The sequence below is a fragment of the Peromyscus leucopus genome, chromosome 7 (genome assembly GCF_004664715.2).
Source record: "Peromyscus leucopus breed LL Stock chromosome 7, UCI_PerLeu_2.1, whole genome shotgun sequence".
NCBI lineage: Eukaryota > Metazoa > Chordata > Mammalia > Rodentia > Cricetidae > Peromyscus > Peromyscus leucopus.
In genome coordinates, this window is record NC_051069.1 from 94,039,324 (window position 1) to 94,062,689 (window position 23,366).

General features: G+C 42.5%; 1 protein-coding gene across 3 annotated transcripts in view; it reads right to left on the bottom strand.

Moving 5' to 3' along the window:
* Window positions 1-23,366, bottom strand: part of Nek11 (NIMA related kinase 11) — a 221,000-nt gene that overhangs the window by 154,089 nt on the left and 43,545 nt on the right. For all 3 annotated transcript variants that reach the window (XM_037207892.1, XM_028869889.2, XM_037207893.1), the window contains exon 4: window positions 11,211-11,329. In XM_037207892.1, the coding sequence (XP_037063787.1) occupies window positions 11,211-11,329 (119 nt within the window). The remainder of the gene's footprint in view (window positions 1-11,210; window positions 11,330-23,366) is intronic.

Sequence of the window (23,366 nt, forward strand, 5' to 3'; positions counted from 1 at the left end):
TGATCTGCCTCTGATGTAACCACCAGCTGTAGAGGAGATTAACATCACCCAGTATCTCTTAATAACTCACCTATATTCTTCAGTCACTCAAAACTACCAGGAATACTAGGTGACAAGACCAACTGGCCAAAAGCAAAATAAATGAACAACAGCAAAAAGCTCCAAAAGGAAATCCATGAATGATTGACCTATTGAAATTACTGGATTAGTGTGCAAAAGTTAGAACATTGGAAAATCAAGTTTGGCACTGCACTGGAAAACGATCTAATAATATTTTTCCCCCTTTGAAACATTTTGTAACACCAATGAGACACAAGGGAAGCTGCTAGAAGCTGCTTTACAACTATTTCCTCCAAACTTAAACATTCCTTCCTAACAGAAGGAAGGTGGTCACAGACTCAGGAAGCTAACAGACCTATAAGAAAAAGAGAAGACTCCCTGCCCCAAGGTCACACAATGCAGTGTGCACATGCTGGAAAGACTCCTTCAGGGGAGCTGTCTGCAAGCTGTGTAGCAAGCTGCAGGGACACAGCCTTTGTGAGTCGATGTGCACATTGAGTAGGCTTTAGGACGATGCAGCTGTCTTTTAGTCACCCATGATGTTGTTAGTAATCCCAATAAACTCAGATGTTCACTAACTGCGGTAGATATTTGTTCATGTCTCCTCAAGAAGTCACACAACAGAAGCTTGTAGATGATATGTCTCTGTTCCTATAAAAGATAAGATGAATAGTGTGTGTGTGTGTGTATGTGTGTGCGTGTGCGTGTGCGTGTGCGTGTGCGTGTGCGTGTGCGTGTGTGTGTGTGTGTGTGTGTGTGTGTAAGAGAGAGAGAGGAGAGGAGGGGAGGGAGGGGAGGGGAAGAGGAGAGGAGAAGAGAGGAGAGGAGAGGAGAGAAGAGAAGAAGAGAAGAGAAGAAAGAGAAGAAGAGATCTGGATCTTGGTTATTATAACAAGGTATAGCACATGGAAGTGTTTCAGCCAACCTGATAACTGCAAGAGAACAAGCCTGACCACACCAGCCAGACAACAGAGGCAGAAAGAACCTGAATGCCAGAGGACATTGCTGAGGTCACCTCAGTTAACCAAATCCTGAACTGACCTCCTGGAAAGCAAAATAATGAATCCTTTCTATTGATTGAGATACTTCTGTTACTTGCAATTAAAGCAATCTTCAGCTGAGTCTCTTCATGCTGGCCCTATTGATTCTAGATCCAAGGAGACAGTCTTGTCTCTTGGAGCTGTAAGCATGCAAGGAGCCAGAGAGTCTAAGGGTTTGGCTTTGTGATAATGAACTGGGGACATGCCAGAGGACTGGCTGATGTGACATTAGGATAAGTAAAGCATACATAAGAAAGCTGTCTGGTGACAACTGGACAAGCAGAAGACGTGTGACAAATAGGAATATGTTATTATCCCTCACATACAAAGACTTGAAAATATGTAGATTAGCATTATGCATTTCAAGACCAAGGCACAGACTACGCTAGAACACCAATTTTAAAACACAATGGACTGTCTCTGTGATGGAGTAAGAAGTTTTGTGTAATAGGCCAGCTGTCAAGCTATTGGGGAACTGTAAAATTGTGATTTACTGACTTTATAGTTACAGTAAGTAAAATGCATCCTGCAATAAAATGTCTTACCATATACTGGGCTAACAGCAATCCCTTTAAAATACATTTTTAAAATCCAGGAAATAACAAGGTGACAAACAGTTCAGACTGTTTAAATCTTTCTCTAGAAATCCCAAAGTATCTCTAATAGTTCCCCATCCACTACCCCACCCCTTATCTACGGAAGTGAAACCATCCTCTCCTTTCTGGTCAATGGCCCCCAAATGCTGTGTAAAGATTCAGAAACTGCTTGTTTGTGGTAAAATTCATCTTAGGACTCCCACCTCCATCTCCCCATCAGACTATTCTTTCCCAGCCTCCGGGTCTTTTCCTGGGTTGAAGAGTAGCCTATAGAGGCAGGGCGCCAGCATAAGGCAGACATAGGGAAAGGGCACAGAGGACTTAGTCTCCATCTCCCTAGACCCTATGTAAATAGTGCCGGACACCTTAGCTCCCTCCCTGCAGGTCTACCTCTACCTGGCAGGCTCTCACAGTGACCTGCAAACCCTCCTTCCCAGAGGCCCCACCCCCCATCCAACCAATGACTCTTAGATGATGATGCTCAGTCTGGGAAGCCCCTGTTCTTTTCTCTGCCATGTGACCCCATCCTGAAGTCAAAGGCACCTGCTTGACTTTCCTCATCTGTGATGAGCCTCTGTGTTGGAGCCAGGAGATGGAGATTAGGTCCTTCTAAAACTTCCTGGCTATGGCCAACACCCCAGAAGTCTAGACTTGGTGTGGAAATGCACTGACAGGAACTGACCACCCGACATCTTCAAGATGGGGGAATGGGGGAAAGTACGAGTTCAAGAAAAACCAGACACCACAGCTCACCTCAGTATTCCCATCCCCCAGACTGGGGTAGGATACCTCCTTCCTCAGCCAAACACGCTGACAAGGATTCCCAAGCAGGTACCTTCCCCAGGAAACGAGCTCTCCATACCACTCTTCAGAGACCCATTTAAATACCTTATTACAACATTTTTGCAAGCTGGCTGAGAAAAGTGTGGGTAGCTAGGTGATGCCAAAGCCACCTCAGGGGAAGTACCAGCCTGTCTCTCCCACACCAGGGATGCACACTAACACAAGCGTCAGCAATATTTCAAGAGCACCAAGGCTGTGCACACCAGGAGGGGCTGCTCATCTTTCCCTCAAGAAACAAGGGCTAATAAGCTCCACACCCCATCAGGAAGGAGGTTTGTGAAGCATTCTCAAAGACAGCTGAGTGAACTGTGGATATTCTTAGGCTTTAACAGTTTCATTTATGTGCCTGCCATATGCTACAGACTCCAAGTATTCTAAATTAAAAAAAAAACTAAATTAAAACATAGTACAGGAATGTTCCAAAGGAGGGAGCCAAGTTTTCCTTTCTTCTGTTCCCTGCCTCCTCTTAATACACCTACCACTATCTCTGTCTTCTCTAGAAGACTGTATTTGTCAATATTCTCCACAAAAATGAAACCAAATACAGGACTTAGGACTGAGAACTGACTTGTGCACTTGTGTCTCAGAAGGCTCCTTCACCTGCATCAGCAGGCTAGCAGCCCAGGAAAGCCAGGTGTCAGTCTAAATCTGAAGGCCTGAGCCCCAGGGGAGCGAGCATATAAATCCCTATCTAAGGGGGATTTATAAGCAGGGAAGGGGGGGGGTCTTTTCTCCTTCCTTCAGTGGGTAGCACAATGCCCACTCACAATGAGGAAGAAAACTGACTTCACACAGATAGATTCTCATAGACCACCAAAAGCAGCATTTTAAACTGGACATCCCATTGTTCACTCCAGTGGACAGAAAATAACCAACATCTGCACTGAACTATTTTGCAAGGCATTGGCTACAAAGGCACTATGCCTAACCCCTCACATGGGTATATCACAATGTTTCCAATATGATCCTCCAGATTAACATGTAAGCAATCTATGTACTTTTCAAAATACACTAATAGATACTACAGAACATGTGTGAAGCTGGAATAACTTCCACAGACCCATTTTTAATTGGCGACAACTGGAAAGTAGTAAGGTCAAAGCCGAGAAAAATATCGTGTACATATGTACTGTGTACTTGTTCCTAAATATTCAAATGTTTTCTGCCTTGCAGTGAGTATCTCTTTGGGGAGGAGGTAAGGGCATCTCCACCTCTCTGCCACTGAAGTTGGCCATGTGACTTGCTGTGGTCATCGGACTTGAGCAGACAGTCACTCTGTTTGAGGAGTGATGAATGCTACACTAACTCACCCTTGCCTTCCCTCAGCCAGGAGCAAAGCAAGGTCTAGTTAGGAGCTGTTCCCCGGGCTTGGGTGCGAGGATGAGCAGAGAGAGAGGACTTGTAGGATCTCTCACATCCCTCAGCTACCAATGTGTAACATGAGCAGCCCGATTACCTTCAGTAGGAATAAGCTTGAGCTCCACTGTCTAAAGGCAGCTTTTACTGGACTATGAGTCTTCTGGGCTTCTAACGTCACAATTTTTAGTTGTTTATGTCTTATGCTTAACAAAAATCCATTAGGATTGTACTCATTTTTTAAAAAGACAATTAAGGTTATTTTCTAAAGGAAACATCTTAGGCCTATAATTAATCAAATATTGAAAACTAACAAGGGAAAAGAGTGTACTGTATATTAATGAACTGGAAAATTTACACAACATTGCCTCATTTAAAAGCCAAACTGAAGACAGGGGCGATGGCACATATCTACAACCCTACCACTTAGGAAATGGAAGTTTGAGGCTAGCCTGGGCTACACAAGGAAACCCAGTCTCTAACAAGCAAAAATGACCCTAAGGACTAAGAATGTCGCTCCATAGTAGAGTACTTGTCTAGCAAGGCCCTGTGTTCAGTTCACTAACAGCCAAAAACCACAAAAACAAAGCCTTCTGGAGACTGGATTCAGATGGAGCTATTTGTCTTTCCCATTCAAAGCAAAATTTCCAAAACTATAAAGTAATTCAAGAGGGAATTCATAAGTAATGTTAGAAATAAGAGTTACACATAGTCAAGAATTTATGAACAATTTCCTGAAAAAAAAATGCACAAAGAGGAATCCAAAACCTAAACTAGGCATGGAAGAGTCCTGCCTCTATGTCCCTCTACCAAGCGCCCAGCCCCAGCAGCTCAGCCATGCACTGGTGCCTCTGTGTCCCTGCACCAACTGCATCAGCAGCTCAGCCATGCACTAGTGCCTCTGTGTCCCTGCAACAAATGCATCAGCAGCTCAGCCATGCACTAGTGCCTCCGTGTCCCTGCACCAACTGCATCAGCAGCTCAGCCATGCACTGGTGCCTCTGTGTCCCTCCAACAACTGCATCAGCAGCTCAGCCATGCACTGGTACCTCTGTGTCCCTCCAACAACCGCCCCAGCAGCTTAGCAGTTCACTGGATGCTTTTCTCTTTCCTCTCTTGTCTCCCTACACACTGGCTTCTGCTTCCCGAGCTCACCTCCTGTCAGTTACTTTCGTATTGCTATGGTAAGATTCCATGAGCAAGGCAACTTACTAAAGAAAGCATTTAAATGGGAATCACAGTTCCAAGGGGTTAGAGTCCATGACCATCATAATGGGGAGCATGGCAGCGGGCAGGTGAGCATGGTGCTGGGCCAGTAGCTGAGAGCTCACATCTCACAATCATGAAGCAGAGAGAGTTAATTGGGAATTTTGAAACCTCAGCGCCCACTTCCAGTGACACACCTGCTCCAACAAGGCCACACCTCATAATCCCTCCCAAAAAGTTCCACCAACTGGGGACCAAGCATTCAAATATATGAGCCTATGAGGGCCACTCTCATTCAGACCACTGTACCTTCTAAGCAAACTATGCCCTAGTCTTGGATGCTGTAGGAATACACAAATACAAGCCCTGGTGCTTCCCCAAGACTCATTTCTCTCATCCCTCCTCTCTCCATACTCTATCTGCCACAGTCACAATTAACCTCAACCCAATTGTTTCCAATCTGTTTTCCCTCTCACCTTCCCAGACCCCAAACCTCAAGTTTATCTTTGATAAGCACCTCCCACAACCCTGGGGGTCCTTACAAATGGAAGACGAGTGTTTTACCACCAGCCCAAGCCCCTAGCCTTGCCCTCCTGTCATGGTTAACATACCTACTTCACTTCAAGTTCAGTCATTGCAGCTCACCAAGTTCATTATAATCCTCCCCAAATCTCTGCCACTGCCCGCTTACCTCCAGTCTCATAACATGATACGTGGACAGTATAGAAAGCTTATGACTAATAACTCAGCTCTCTGTCTCTGTCTTTCTTTGTCTCTCTCTGTCTGTCTCTGTCTCTCTCTGTGTCTCTGTCTCTCTCCTCTCTCTCTTTCTCTCCCACCCCCCACCCCCCGTCCCACCCTGCCTCTCTTCCATCAGTTATCATCTGATCTTACTGAAGCAAGCTCTGGTCACATAGCTTCACTAAGGCTCTTACCAAATCTACCATCCATGCTACAAAATAAGGCCCCTTTTGACCTCAACTTCCCTCTGCCCATATCTCCATTCAAACCCTCACCTCAAAAGCTTCCCAACAGAACCATTCACCATTCACTCAAATGGATTCTTTTCCAACCTCTGTGCCTCTCCTCACTCTGTTCCTTAAACCTGGAAAGTCCTTGGTCCATCGTTCACTCCAAACCTTCCCTGGGTCAAATTAAACACCACTTCTTTCAAGAAGCCTTCTTAATTGTCTCAAATAGAATGACACTTCTTCTGACCTCCTATAGAGTATACATCTACTTTTCTTGACACTGTAATTTCCTGTGACTAACCCTGAAGTGCATAAACCCTGAGCTTAATATATTTGTGCATCTATCTCGCCCATGTAGTCCTCAGCCCTATTCTACACACAGAACAATTTCAGTATCCCAGATCATTTCTTTGAGTCACCTAGAGTAAACTACCAAGGGTAATCTCTATTGTGACTCAGCATCAAGTGGATGCATCATGGTTTGAACTTGGATTTGAATAATCACACAACAGTGTGCACCCATCTACATCCATCTTCTTTCATAACACACATTGTATATTTGAGATTCGTTCAGATCATACATTGTTAAATATGGTGTTATTTTTTTATTACAGGCTAGTATTTCACTATATAATGATACAACAATTATTTAATAATTTCATTGTAGACAAAGACTTAAGAGTGCATTAGTCATTACAAAAAAAGGCTTCCACGGCCATTTTTGTATATCTACTGGTGATCAGGCCTCATTTCTCCTCTCAGTCCATATCATTTGTACAGAAAAATGCATTTCATTATGACATTTCCACACCTGCATCCAGTGTACTTTGACCTTTCTTATCCCTTTCCTCCTCTTTCCCTCCCACTAATCTCAATAGGCTCCTCCTACTTTCATATCCTTTTATAAAATCTAGATTCTACGTGTAACAGAAAACATGGCATTTCTCTAAGTCTGGTGTCATCTGATTTGATCTCTGATTCCACCCAATTTCCTGTAAATGACACATGATTCTTTACTATGTATGAAGAAGCCCCACCGATGTACATAGATACCACTGATGGGTATCTGTGATGATTCCATAACTTGATCATGTGTGAGTGCCAGAGAGAACATGAGTACACATCTGTCTACCATATATTCACTTTGATTCTTTTGGTCTATATCCAAAAGATCATCACTCATTACTGCCCTCCCAAGAAATAGAACCACTATTTGTATGTTTAGTCTAGAAAATACTATTACACAGTTCCCCAAAGCATTTATACCAATGACCACCCCACAAATAATGTGACAAATGTGGAGTTGCTCTTCATCTTTGCCAACACATGTGATTGTTACATTTTTAAAAAACCTGTCTGCTGACTGCACCCTTGTGTCTATATTTAATTATTACCACAGATGATAATATTATAGAAGCTTCTTACGTGCATAAGATTCCAGTGTCCATGCCCTACAGTCTTACAAAATGAGCAGTGACAGTCCCTTCCTTGTTACTATCTTACAGATGAAGAAACAAGGCTCAGAGATGTCAAGCAGTTTGCCCAAAGTCATGGTCTGTCATTCAGTGGAGACAGTGATTCTGGATAGCCACCTGCCTTCAGCTATGACACTGTAAGGTTTTACCACTCACAGTTAACCTGCAGTTCTCTGAGCTCAGGACTCCTCTTTAGTTTATTGGTATTACATGAATAAGGTGAATTAAAACATAAAATTGGCATTGCTCTATACACAAGAAGCTTATAATGATTGGTTACAATATAATGATTAGGAGACATCATCATTTTTCATCTGAATCACAAAGAATAGAATTCCAGATCCACAGATTCAGTAACATCCACATATGTAGCCCTGTGAAATGACTCTTTATAAATACTGACAGACTGAAAATGGAACTCCTCCTTTTGGAGGTTGTTTTTAAACTCATTTATTTTTAACTATCACTAAGTAATCTTAAGCACATCAAAAATATTGGGGGAAATGTGCTCAGAGTATATTTTATACTGGCATGGGAATAGCTTTATATAACCCTGTATAATACAAACTAATTGAAAAACAAGAATAGAAAACAAGTCAAGTTTGGGCTCTTAAATCAACCAGATTCCAACTGTATACTTTGCACACAGAACAACCCCCACAGTGGGGCATCTTTGTTGGTATTGTTTTATAATTACATCCTTTATGCAATAAGCCAATAATATGCTAAGAAGCAGTGGTACAGGAAAGACAGGAAGGAAGGAAGGGAAGAGGGAGGGAGAAAGGGAAGGAAGAAGGATGGATGACAATACAATGTAAGTGTGCATGCACAGCAGCCAACAGCAGCTTCAGGCTGCTTATTAAAGATTATATGGTATTTCTTTTTATTGAAAAAAATTTTTATTCATTTCACATACCAACCACAGGCACAGGCCCCCCCCATCCCTCCTCCCACTCCCCCACCTTCTGCCCCCTCATCCCTTCTTCCAACAGGGTAAGTTCTCCCATGGGGATACAGCAAAGTCTGTACATTGCCAAGGCAGGACCAAGCCCCTGCTTCATCAGAGGTGAGTAGGTGTCTGACCATAGGTAATAGGATCCAGATCCTGATCACACTGCCAGAGGCCCCTCAAATAGACCCAGCTACACAACTGTCTCCCATATGCAGATCTAGTCCAGTCCCATGTAGGTTCCACAGCTGTCAGTCTGAAGTTCATGAGTTCCAATAAGCTTGGTTCAGTTGTCTCTGTAGATTTCTCCACCATGATCTTGACCCCCACCCCCTTGCTCATCATATATAATCCCTCTTCCCTCTCTTCGACTGGGCTCCCAGAGCTCAGCCTGGTGCTTGGTTGTGGATCTCTGCATCTGCTTCCATCAGTTACTGGACAAAGGCTCTATGAAGAGAGTTAGGATATTCACCAATCTGATTACCAGGGTAGTTTAGGCACCCTCACCACTATTGCCAGTAGTCTAATCTAGGGTCATCCTTGTAGATTCCTGGGAACTTCCCTAGCACCCGGTTTCTCCCTATCCCCATAATGTCTCCCCCATCAAGATATCTCTTTTACTTCCTACTCTGTCCCTCTCCCAGCTCAACCATCTTGTTCCCTTATGTTCTCATCCCCTATCTCCTCCCCTCAATTGCCCCCCACCCCCAGTTTACTCATGGAGATCTCCTCTGTTTCCCCTTCCCAAGGTGATCTGTATGTCCTTTTTAGGCTCTTCCTTGTCTTCAGCTTCTCTGGAGCTGTGGGTTGTAGTCTGATTATCTTTTGCTTTACATCTAGTATCCACATATGAATGAGTACATACCATGTTTGTCTTTCTGAATCTGGCTTGCCTCACTCAAGATTATATTTTCTAGTTCCATCCATTGCCTGAAAATATCATGATGTCACTGTTTTTTACAGCTGAGTAATACTCCATTGTGTGAATGTACCACATTTTCTTTTTCCATTCTTTGGTTGAGGGGCATCTAGATTGCTTCCAGGTTCTTGCTGTTATGAATAATGCTGCTATGAACATAGTTGAGCAAGTGTCCTTGTGGTATGATTGAACATTCCTTGGGTATATGACCAAGAGTGGTATCATTGGGTCTTGAGATAAATTGATTCCCAGTTTTCTGAGAAACCGCCATATTGATTTCCAGAGTGGCTGTACAAGTTTGCACTCCCACCAACAGTGGAGGAGTGTTCCCCTTGTTCCACATCCTCTCCAACATAAGCTGTCATCAGTGGTTTTGACCTTAGCTGTTCTGATAGGTTTAAGATGGTATCTTAGAATTGTTTTGACTTGCATTTCCCTGATGACTAAGGATGTGTAACAATTTCTTAAATGTCTTTCAGCTATTTGGGATTCTTCTATTGAGAATTCTCTGTTTAGATCTGTAGCCCATTTTTTAATTGGATTGTCTGGTATTTTGCTGTCTAGTTTCTTAAGTTCTTTATATATTTTGGAGATCAGCCCCCTGCCAGATGTGGGGTTGGTGAAGATCTTTTCCCATTCTGTAGACTGACTTTTTGTCTTATTGACTGTGTTCTTTGTCTTACGGAAGCTTCTAAGTTTCAGGAGGTTCCATTTATTAATTGTTACTCTCAGTGTCTATGCTACTGGTGTTATATTTAGGAAGTGGTCTCCTGTGCCAGTGTGTTCTAGGCTACATCCCACTTTCTCCTCTATCAGGTTATTTCACCATTATCTCAGGACATCACCTCAGAAACTGCTGGGAGTCACACTGAATTAGTCACTATCTGTGTTATCGAGCATGTGTTTCAGCAGATAAGTGGCCAATTGCAAGGGAATCTGATTACTTTTTATGCTATCGGATACCACAGATGACACACTTAAGCAATGACATCTCCAAACCACCAGGCCTTGCTGTGCCCTAGGAATATCACTATCACTCAAGATAACTGTTCCTGGGTGGTCTGGTCACTCCGCAGTGAGTGTGCCATGACTGCCCACTTTGCAAGAGTCTATTCTTACAAATTCATTTGTATCATTTGATGGGTCTAAAACGATTTAACACCTTAACATCTGAAGAGATCATACAATGCTTTAGAAGATGGTTAAATAAGGCACCCACCATGCTCAATACAGTTTCTGCTACATTGCAAATCAACTTGGTTTCTAGAACTACAAAAGGGGGGCAGAGCTAGAGACATGACTCAGTGTGTAAAGTGCTGACTGTGCAACATGAGGGCCTGAGTTCAAATCCCAAGTACCCATATAAAAAAAGCTGAATGTAGGAACCTCGGTCTGCAACCTGAGTCCTCCTGGCAGAATGGGAGGTGAGGCAGGAGACTCGGAGGCCAAAGGGCCTGGCATATTCAGCAGAGAACATCTATCCAACCTCAGACAAGGTGAAAGGAAAGGACTGACATCAAAAAGGCTGTCCCACACCCAAGCTGTGACATGCACACACCTGCACACTCCTGCACTCACATACACACAACTGATATAAATAAATACTATGTGAGTAAATAATTATTCAACAGTTTCCCCAAGAAAAAAATCATATTATAAAATATTACAGATGTTTGATGGTGGCCATTCATCTTCTGGACCTGTTTGCTTTCAAATCAATCAAAAATATTAACTTTTCAAGTTCAGACATGAGCATTAAAAACTATACCCTGTCCCCAGAAGCCAGCCAACATACCTCTCATGCATATAATCAACTCCAAGCAACAACTGGATAAACCATTCTACTATCTGGTTTTCAGGAAAGATTTTCCCAGCTTCTTTATATTCCTGAATTTTATAGTCCAGATCTCGGCCCTGAAACAAAACAACATAATCTTTCATATTTTTAATAGGTAAAATTTTAATACCAAGTTCTCTCAACAATGTAAGGCAAGCAAACCCAAGACGTAGTGGATATGTCTTGGTATCCCAAGTATAAGGAGATACCAAGATGGATGACCCAGATGGGACCAGCCCCTCTGGGGAAATGAAAACTGAATGTTCTGCATGTCTTAGAAGTCATCTAACTACTCGTCTTCCTGAAAACATAGTCACTCCCACATAAATCCAAACAGAACTCTTATTCTTTTTTTTTTTTTTTTTTTTTTTTTTTTTTTTTTTGTTTTTCGAGACAGGGTTTCTCTGTGTAGCTTTTCGCCTTTCCTGGAACTCACTTGGTAGCCCAGGCTGGCCTCGAACTCACAAAGATCCGCCTGCCTCTGCCTCCCGAGTGCTGGGATTAAAGGCGGGCGCCACCACTGCCCGGCCAGAACTCTTATTCTTTCTGGGCATTTTGTTTGGTTTTTTGTTGTTGTTATTGTTGTTTGGTTTTGGGGGGTTTTTTGTTTTGTTTTGTTTTGTTTTTTGTTTTTCGAGACAGGGTTTCTCTGTGTGGCTTTGTGCCTTTCCTGGAACTCACTCTGTAGCCCAGGCTGGCCTCGAACTCACAGAGATCTGCCTGCCTCTGCCTCCTGAGTGCTGGGAATACAGGCATGCGCCACCACCATCCAGCGAGCTCTTATGCTTATTGTCAGCAGTTACCAAGTAAAATCTGCCATTGTCCTCTAGTTCATGTCCATCTAAGTGGGTTTTATCTTTGCCATAAAGCAAGGAAAAAAACGAATTATATAATGGAGAAGTGTTATCAGGTGCAACACAAATCTGGATGACATCCCCTGAATCTGTGTTCATATAAGACTAGGAATAACTTTCCTAGTACCCTAACTTTGCATACAGAACCCTAACATAAGTAAAAGTTAAAAATGGAAGACAGGGGCTGGAGAGATGGCTCAGCGGTTAGGAGCACTGACTGCTCTTCCAGAGGTCCTGAGTTCAATTCCCAGCAACCACATGGTGGCTCACAACCATCTGTAATGAGATCTGGTGCCCTCTTCTGGCCTGCAGTCATACATGCTGTATACATAATAAATAAATGAAATCTTTTTAAAAAATGGAAGACAGTAAAATTCAAATCAGAGACATTAATTGACGTTTTCCTGAAATGAAATTGCTGTTGGCATGGTGCACCAGCACTGGCTGCTATGGGAGATTCTTTTGAATTTTAACTTAAATTTGTTTTATTATTAATGTGTGTATAAATAAGGGGTATGTGTGTTATAGTTGGAGGTCAGAGGACAATTTCCAGAGTAGACTCTGTCCTTCCACTGTGGGGTTTGGGGATTGAACTCAGGTCATCAGATGTGTAGGGCAAGTGCTTTTCCTCACTGAGCCACCTTGCAGTCCCAGGTCATTTTGATGCTGACAGTGTCTGGGAATGGCTGAGTTTCCCCTTCTCTATTAAACTTCAGCAAACCCCTCGGGAATACAGTGGCTGGTGGTGAGTGCATGGTTCTGAACACAACAGGGAAGCATTTAGTCCCTTACATGTTGGTGAAAGGTAAAAATATTAAGGCCTGAAGTTGACAATCATGAATGTCTCGATTTGCCTGGCAGTGTCTGATGTGACTCTGATGACAATATGTCTTAATATATTTTAATTACCACAGAAAATAAAATGCAGAGTGTTAAATTTTCTTAGAGAACCCATGTACCTCAAAACTTCAACATTAAAACACTGAGAGATTAAAGCTTGCTTGATATGTGTCCTCAGAAGAAAAAGGCCAGAAAAAATGCTTTTGTGGGATGTGAAGCACAGATCCCCTGGAGAGTGCAAGAGATACCTGCCATGGCCATGGGACCATAAGATCAAAATAAAGCCACACAGACTAGGCAGAATCCTCCTCAGATGCAGTGCAAAGGTATTTCTAGCCAACGGGGCAATCGGGAGAGATTAGTTGTAATCAAACAACATGTGGCCAATGGACTAACTGCTTGTAATACAGTTTTTAATTTCCTTCCAGTGCAGTGTGCAAATATTTGCTAAGCACTTTCTCTTTGCAAACTACGAAATAAGAAGTCCAAAGCATAGCACTTTCTCTTTGCAAACTACGAAATAAGAAGTCCAAAGCATATCAAACATTCACATGCAGCCTTGATGAAACAGCCTTCCTCACTGGATTTTCTAGGCCAAGGAGATCAAAGCTTCTTGGAATTAAAAAATACAGTGAATTAATATTTAACTCTTAGCAAGAGAGAGAGAGAGAGAGAGAGAGAAGAGAGAGAGAGAGAGAGAGAGAGAGAGACCAGTTCCCCTATCCTTCTCCAAATGTGCTTCTCCAGCACTCACTTTCCACCCTTAGCATGTCTCAGAGTTCGCCACAGCACACAAACTGTGCAGTAATAGTATTTCTGCAGGTTGTACAAATTATTTTTTGACAGTCCGATCATTGTAGCATCCTAAGGAATGGATGAGAAAGCTCTTCAGACAAAAGGTAGCCCATATCTACTACACTGTCTCTATTATCAGCTTTCTATTCCCATCCAAGGACTCTAACTGGATAATATCTAAAGGATATTCTGACTGTGGTACACATTTCTAATGTCAGAAAAACAGTGCTTCATCTCCTGGGGAGGGGGAGAGAGAGGGAAGGAGAAATGGACAGATGGATGGAACCTAAAAAAAAATGAGTGAGGGTTGAGAGTTAGAATTCAGTTGGTAAATTGTTTGCTGTGCAATCCTGAGGACACACGTTCGAGTCCCAAAATGTACATGAAAAATCAGGGGATGGTGGTAGGTAATTGCAATCCCAGTCCTGAGGCAGTAGAGACAGGAGGGTCCCTGGGGCTTAACAACCAGCCTGACCTAACTGGTGAGTTTCAGGTCAATAAGAGTCCCTAAAAATAACAAGGTAAAGGCTTTAAAGAACAGGAAGTTGTCCTCTGGCCTCCAAACACACACACACACACAAACACTAACACTAACACTGCATACACACAGGTATGTATGTACACTGCACACACACACAAGCATGCATACTGCACACACAGGCATGCATAATGCATACACAGACAGACATACTGCATACACACAGGCATGTTTATTGTACACACAGGCATGCGCACACAGGCATGCACACTGCAAACACAGGCATGTACACTGTACACACACACAGATGCACACACACATACACACACACAAGAAATATTGACACTAGCTTCTTCTATATTTCCAATATTTAGCACTTTAGAATGGCCAACATAAGTATAGCTGTCTTCATAAATTTGACCTTCAAATATATAATTGCCTATCTCACTTATAATAATAATGAGATTTCAAAAATTTATCTGTGAATTAAAATAGCATTCCTTTTAGGAATTTATTCTCAAACTACAAGTTCCTATTGTTGTTGCAGAATATTCCTTTACACTATGCGAAGAAGTGTTACTGTGATTGGTTTAATGAAGATCCAAATGGTCAATGGCTAGTCAGGAAGAGAGTAAGCCAGAGTTCTAGGGACAGAGAGGTCTCAGGGAAGAAGAAGGCAGAGTCCCCAGCCAGATGGAGGGGAAGCAGGCTGGGCAATACAGAGTAAAGGTAACCAAGTCATGTAAAAGAACATAGATTAAAAGATATGGGTTAACTTAAGTTATAAAAAACAGTTAGGAACAAACCTAAGCTAAGGCCAACCTTTAATAATTAATAATAAGTCTCCATGTCATTTTTTGTAAGCTGGCAGCCCAAAGAAAAAAAATCTCTCTACATATTGTCATTATAAAACCATACCATTTGAATACGAAGCTCTATGCACTCATGGCGTCTGCACTGTCTTCTTTGAGAGTGAGCATAATTGTTTCTATGGTGACACTGACTGCTGCTCTGTCATTCATCTCCCACCATTAAAGCCAGGGCCTCTCAAAAGCTAGGCAAACCATCTACCACCATTAAAGCCAGGGCCTCTCAAAAGCTGGGCAAACCCTCCCCCACCATTAAAGCCAAGGCCTCCCAAATGATGGGCAAATCCTCTACCACCATTAAACCCAGGGCCTCTCAAATGATGGGCAAACTCTTTCCCACCATTAAACCCAGGGCCTCTCAAATGATGGGCAAACCCTCTACCACAAAGGTGCATCCCCAGGCTCTACTCAAACTTCTCAAATAGCAGAATTTACATGCCCATTTCCTGCATTGATATTCAATATATGGATTCTTGTAACTATGCAAGATATATTTGTATTATTGAGGAATAAATTGGAAAAGCAACCCCTGAAATAATAGGCCTGAAAGTGAAATTCTAGAAGGAGCTATGCAAACCTCTCTTCGTTCTCTGGGTAGAATCATAAGAAGAAATGTTATCAGTTCTCACTACAGACTCAACCAAGAGACTGTTAAGTCAGCATGAAGATAAGACACCAAAACCCTAAAGCCAAGATGATGGTCTTAAGTTACTCCACACCCTTTCATTTTCATTTTCTTAAATTTCTCTCTGAGGAAAAAAAAAAACCTTTTGTTTTGCATTCACCAGGTTCTTTAATAAGCACTCTGTATATTATCTCCTGAGGATGTGGGTGAGGTAGGCAAGTCATTCACAGATTAAGACAACACTTATGCTTGTGTATCACAAAGAAAGAAATACAGCTTCCGTGAAACCATCTGATTTTAACCCAGCAATGTGGGAGCCTTTATTTCTTTTTCTAAACTTACCACCTAAGTAAAATCCAGTTCATTTCATAAAAGGTCACAAGCTCTTATTGCACATCCTAAGTTTTGTTTTCTCAACTTTGTCTTTGAGAAATGTTTAATGATGACTTTCTCACTAAAACAAACTTCAGTAAAAAGAGAATGGACTTGAACTTGAGCCAATGTTAACGTTGCCCTTCATTGATGCTACAGTCAGAAAGATGTCCTGTCACTAATGTCACCTCTTAAAGTTACACAAAAAGCCTTGATGTGCACTGCTTAGGTTTTGAAAATCTATAACCCAAACTGTCCCTTCACACCCCATCCCAATTAGCCAACATCAGATGGCTTTTGAAACACTGAGACCTTGAAGAAGTGAAGAAAACTCCTCTACAGTGTTCCAAACAACATCTTTGATTGCCAGGGACGAGTTTAAATCCCCAATCCACTTTTAAGGCTGTCAACAGAAGTGCTTACAACTACTTCAAAAGACCAAACAGAACGTTCTCAGAAGTCCACACAAGTAAAGTGGGAGTGTTCAAAGACTAGACAAAGGATCTCTTCAAGGCGAGAAGGGCACAGAGCATCCTTCTGCCCCACCTCTCCATTTTGAAGTGAAAAGTCTGCCCCTTATGAATTCATTGAGCTAATATCTCATAATGTTGTTCCTTCAACCCCATCACATCTTCAATAAATAAACATTTGCCTGGTACACTTCGAAGTTTAGCATGCAACAGAATCATTTAAGTTGCTTGTTTAAAATGTTCAATCTGACTCTGTATTGCTATACAATTGGATAAGATCAAGGAATATGTGTTTTATTTTTATTTTTGTGAATGTGGTTTGTGTGTGTTCATAGGTATGTGGACACATGTTGAGGATATGTGCACACATGTATGTATGTTCATGTGGAGTTCCAAGATTGACATCAGGAGTCTTTCTTTACTGCGTGCGTTTGCTAACTGAGGTAAAATCTCTGAGTTGAACCCGAAGTTCACAGAGTCTGGTGACTCTGGCATGGGTGCTGAGGACGCAAACACAGGTTTCCACATGGGCACGGTTAGTGTTTACCCGCCAATTCATCCCCCATCAGAGAGCGTGCTTTTAACATGCATCCCGGTGCCTCTGGAGCTGCTCCATGGCAACAGTTTGAGAAACAGTACTAGGCAGTACCATAAACGGGCCATAGACTTAAAACTTACCCCATTGTGGAAACATTCCACCCAGAAGCTTAAACAATGCCAAAGGCAAAAGATGCCTTTGGGAAAAGCAAGGTTGGATAGGAATTGTTTAATAATGATAAAAGCCAGTGACAGATTTAGGGAGCAAGGACAGGAATACTCTGTCCCTGACCTGTGTAGCCTTCTGGAAGCTCACTGCAATAGAGCACATCCATGCTGGGAAATATCAAGCCACACTGTGCTTTTCAAAGCACAATAAGACAAGTCCAGCTTTTAAACAGTTACTGAAAAGTGCCCTCCACTCTTACGACAGGTTATGATTGGTAACACAAATGACACTTCTAGGACTTAATCAGAAATTCTTTTTGTCTATAATGTTTGATTATTATAGCACATCCTCCCTACTCAAACAGTAAAGTAGCAGAACTTGTTTTTTTTTAAATCTCAATATGAAACAATACTCATATTCTATAATGCATTGGGTTACTGCTTTAAATAAACTATTTGAGAACATGTTAATTATTCTGATACTTTAACATTTATATTTAATAAAGTCATAGGCTAACTAAAGTCATCCCTCAAATGTTAAGTTTTGCTAAGTTTATGGATTATTGGATATGAGTTAATTTCTTTTAACTGAAATTCACTACAGTTGTCAATCATTACATTACAGTGTTAAATGAAAATTGGTGTTAGTATTTAATTTTTGAGACAGAATCTTCATTCCTCTTTTCCTGGGTACAAATTTCTCAGATCACTTAAGAAAATCTAGAGACATTTTATTGTGAACCAACACTTCAAATAAGCTAGCAGAGGTACTTTTCAATTTTATGTTAAAGGGTCAAAGTATGTCATGCTCAAACAAGGTAAGAAGGAGACTCAAAATCAAATGATCTTCATGGTCTTGATGGGGCTCAGTGGCTCGGGCTGACCTCAAATTTGAGATTTTCCTGCCTCAGCAAAGGATGAGATTACAAATTTGTGTCACCATGTCTGATAATATTTTAATTTTAATACTATAAAACCATTAATGGATTGACTCAGAAGTATAAAAATACAAGACACATTATTTAAAAATTGAATAAAGTCTAGACTCATAAAACAGGCACAAGGTGAATTTAGAGAAGACTATTTCTGGATGGAGATGTCCAGGCATGTTCTGTGTAGAGAGACCAAGCTCCCTGAAGACAGCTATCTCAATCAGAGGCTCCAGTGTGTGTGTGTGTGTTGTGTGTGTGTGTGTGTGTGTGTGTGTACATCACAATGAGTAGATGTCTGATGTGAGCTCACACCATAAAGAATAACTACCAATCAATAGCAAAATGTCCTTCTACAAACAACAGATTGTGGAAGGTGATGGTACCGTAAGAAACATTAAGACTATGAGCAGTAGCTTTTAGTCTAGTCTTCTGTTGAGAGGAAATAATGACAAACTAGCACATTAAAATATGTACACTCAGGAGGATTTCTGGGCTTGCTAGTTTCTAATCTAAGAAAATACAAGCTCCAAGTATAGTAGTCCATGCCTCAAAGTAATAAGTTAAAGAGTGCTAGAGGAAACCCAATACTTTCTTCTGACCTATGCATGTGCACACTCATGTGCACACACAAGTATGTGTATAAGCACTCACATAGATAGTATACACATACAAATGTATAAACACTCACATAGATAAGTATAACACATAAATAAGTCTCTTAAAAACTCACTTCTAAATAGAAAAGAAATGACAAGAATTTGGGGTGGGGGAGGAGCATCACAAATGGGACACTCAGGACCGGAAAGCACGTGGGGAGTGATGAAAGGAGGGTGGGGGGTGAAAGGAGCTCAGGGGGGTGGGGAGGGTAAGAGGGGAGAGAACCAATCAAAAGAAATTTTGTCTGAAATCACCAAGATGAAGCCTAATATTGTGAACACTAAGTTAATGTTTTTAGTAAAAAAATGACTCATTTCTAGGCCAGGCACAGGGGTACTTGACTTTACCATGACTGCAGTACTAGAACTAGGGGAGCTAAGGCTGGAGGACTGCGAGTTCTAGACCAGCCTGGACTACATAGTGAAACTGGATCGCAAAGGGAATTTTATTCCCTCTCACAAAAGAAAAGAGGAATGTCAAAGAAAAAAAAAAAAGACACAGAAGCACCCAAGAGCCAAAATTAGAACAATCTGAGCCACAAAACTGATAACACTAGCATTGGAATATACCCTATAGAATATAAAACATATCTACCAGTCCATACGGACACAAAGAAATGATTGAATAAATACATGAATAGTGAGAGGGAACAGCTCTTCCATAGAGGAGAATCCCAGCCAAACAAAAGAAATACATAACTGCAACCAGGCAAACAGCAAATAAAAGTTGCTGGATGACTTCCACTAAAAGACGCTAGACTCAGAGGAAGAGGCCTTGAGAAGACACAGAGCACTGGTATAATAATCTCAATGTATCTTCCCGGGGATAGTTCTCAGCTAAAAGGGAAAACAGTAAGTTTACAACAGAGAAACGCAGGAGACAGAATCTTAACAAAGTGGTACCAATCAGTGCCACCAGAGTAAACTAAGTCAGCTTCCTGCAGCCCCCATACCATGGACCAACCACACAGCATCTCTTCTGTGGCAGGACGTTTAGACCAGGGGACCTCAGCCAGCTCACAAGCAAACATCAGACTAGAACATTCTGAGGTCTCTCAGCAGCAACAAAAACACTTGTTAGCACTCATCCAAAGTGTCATGACAGTTATATATACATTTTAATAAAAACTGGGGCAGCAAAGGGAAGCTGTCGTGGATATAGATGCCACCAAGGAAACACAATTCAGTAATAATAATACCCAAGTTTCCACCACTGTACTGCAACGTCTTAGAGGCTAACACTAGGGGATGCACTGGTCTGCAAACACACTGCCATCAAAGGTGAAGTATTTGGTTACTAAATAACAACTCCCACTTCACTACCTCTGTGCTGTTTCCTTTAACTTCAGGGCCCCAACTCTACTTGCTGGAATCTTCCCCACACTTCATGTTCGAATATAATAAGCCAGCCCCGTCAGAGTTCCCACAGTCCCAAGCTACTCATAATCATCATTCTTGTGACACCATATATTTTAACCATTGATGGAAATGTCTCATTTAACATGCCAGACAAATTCATTAAAGAAAGTAGCCATACGACCGGGTATTTGGCTCGGGAATAGAGGGCTTTCTCAGGATGTCAAGGCCTTGGTCCCAGCTCCCAGCACTGGGAACACAAACCAGTTACCACATCACCTCTGTTACCCCAAACTATATCTGAGAACTACACCTGACACAGAGTTGGGGCTCAGAAATGACTCTTGGCAGGCTCAGAAAGAGCCAATAAATAATACAGAATACTAATTTATCTGTAAGTAGGAGAACTGAATTACCAAGGTGATAGGGAGCTCATGTGGGTTAGGGACCATATTTCTTCTTTCTATGGAGATGTATGTGGTGAGCTGGACTGAAGCAGCTGCCCAGAGAACAAGGAGCAGGAGCTGGGTGATCTTGATGACACACATGACCTGCTCATCAGCTACACCCACAGGCAGGGCCAGACTCTCCTGCTCTCTAGTCTGGGCCTCATCTGGCTCGCTAATCCTTAAATACTGACCATTTCTTCTTTATTACTGTATTTTCCACACTAACCATTCTCCTCTCCCCAACCCCAGTTCTAACCCTGGATGTCCATTAAAATCACTCAGAGAGCTTTCAAAAATCCTGTTACTGAGCTGTAATACCCTGGCCAAAGAAGTGAGGTTTGCAGGGGTGGGACTCAGGCCCAGGCAGTTTTGAAAGTCTACAGCTGAAGGCTGGGATGACCACTGTGCCACTACACTGATGGAGCTGGTGAAGCTGTTCCCATCACCAAACAGGAAGCAGGGCAGTCCAACTGTTGCCACTCTGCTGAGAGCATACGTTCTTCCACCACTGCCCCTCTCTCCTGGAGGTTTATGACCTCACCCCTCCTCCATCTACTACCTGAATGCCTAGGTTTCTGGGGACACCTTGTCCTCACTCACATGGATGACCTTCGGGCAGTATGGCAAAGGTCTCTGGTGCGGTACGCCATTTAGATGTTCCCATGAAGGAGGACAAAGGTGTCTGACATCTGTGTCAGGTGGATGTATCCAGTATTCTCTTTTATCATCGGTGTTTGATGGAAGTGAGGCGGAGCTCAGAGCAAATGGTAACGAGTAGGCTAAGAAACAAACATCCTTGAAAGTAGAAGGGAAGTGGTGGAAGAGAGGAAAGCGATCAAGTGCAGGGGGACTGGCGGGAGAAGAGAGGTGGGGATGGATACAATCGCAGGACATTCGAAGTGTTCGTAAGAATGCCACAAGGAAACCCATTACTTTGTATGATTGGCAAAGCTAATAGAAATGTTTAAAAGAGATATGTCTAAATGCTAACTTCTTTGTGGTTCAATATGTAGGCCTAAGATGTTAACTTAAAAAATGCACAAGAAAAACTCTCACGTGTTGGAGTCTGAGATGATGCATATGATTACATTGAGTTTCACGCAAAAAAGAAAATGCTTCAGCAGCTAGGGACGTGGGGTGTGGTGGCTTCCAGCCAATGATTTTCCCACTTCTATTGCATTTTCACTGTGCATGTGAGAGGAGAGCTTCCTTATGAAAGGAAGCCTGTGATTGTGAGAGAAGAAGGAGCAGTTCAGGGGCCCAGGAAGCTGGGTAGAACCTGAAGACGTGGGGCTAGGAAGAAAACGTGTCAGAAAAAAAGTAATGACCTAAGATAAGATGCAGGAAGGATAGGAAGGAGAGGGCACATAGCTCCATCTCTCCTTGTGTGGAGGAGAACAGAAGACATCAGTGTGCTGTGGGATGTCTTTCTGTACACTGTGAGTATATGTTGCTCACATTGGTTGATAAATAAAGCTGTTTGGCCAGTGGCGAGGCAGAAGAAGGTTAGGTGGTACATTCAAACTGAAGACGGAGATGAAGAACGGTGGAGTCAGGCAGACACTGCGAGCCACCGCCAGGAGAAGCAAGACGTGAGAGAACAGGTAATAACAGAGTAATAGGAATGGGTTGAGTTAAGTTGTAAGAGCTAGTTAGTAGTGAGCCTGAGCCATAGGCCATGCAGCTTGTAATGAATATAAGCCTCTGTGTGTTTACTTGAGACCAAGGGCTGTGGAACCGGGTGGAACACAGGAAAACTTCCAGCTACACCAGTGGTCCACATGTTCTGCTGCTTTGGTAGCTTTGGAACTATCAGACAGCGCCTGGTCTGCAGCTCAGGCTGGCCTCGGATTGGTGATCTTCCTGGTTTTGCTTCCTTCCTGCTGGTACTATAAGCACCACAATACCAACTGGAGGATGCTTTATTTATGTATTTATTATGTGCATATGGAGTGTGTACATGTGCATGTGTATGTGGGTGCACATGTACGTGTGTCTGTGTGAATGGACATGTGTATGTGCCTGGTGTTTGTCCTCTATCACCACTTCCTCATGTTTTGAGACAGAGTCTGTCACCGATTGGCTGGCTAGACTGGTCATCTCTGGGCATCCACCTGTCCCCACCCCCCAGTGCTAAGGTTATGGACACATGCCACCACATCCAGATTTTCCACGGGTTCTGGGGTCTACACTGTGGCCCCCATCCTTACACAGCAGGCTCTTCACTGGCAGAGTCATCTCCTCAGCCCTGGTTGTCTGCTTTTTCACACACATAATCTGAGGTGCCCAGTGGGTTCAGCAGCAGATACAGACATATCAGGGTTGCATGAATATATTACAGACTTGATGGGTCCCAAATTAAATTCTCCAAGAGGAAACATGGACATAGACAGATCAGCTACTGCAATGGAGATAATATTTTTTATAAGGCCAAGATTTAGTTACCTGCCATTTCCTATATCAATAATTTTACCTCAATTAAGAAAAAGATAACATCAGGCCTGAGCAAGTTAAGAGTGAATTTGCATCTGAAGATGAGAACTATCTCTGTTAACAAGAAGGGAGCAACATGCACACATCATTTCTCAGGAGCCTGGGAAGAGGCAGCCTGACGGCTCAGGATCCACAGACCCCTGGAAGCTCAGCAGCTGTGCAGTGCAGCTGGCAGCCATCACCATGGCAACATCCCCTCCCAGGAGAGCAGCTTGGTCCA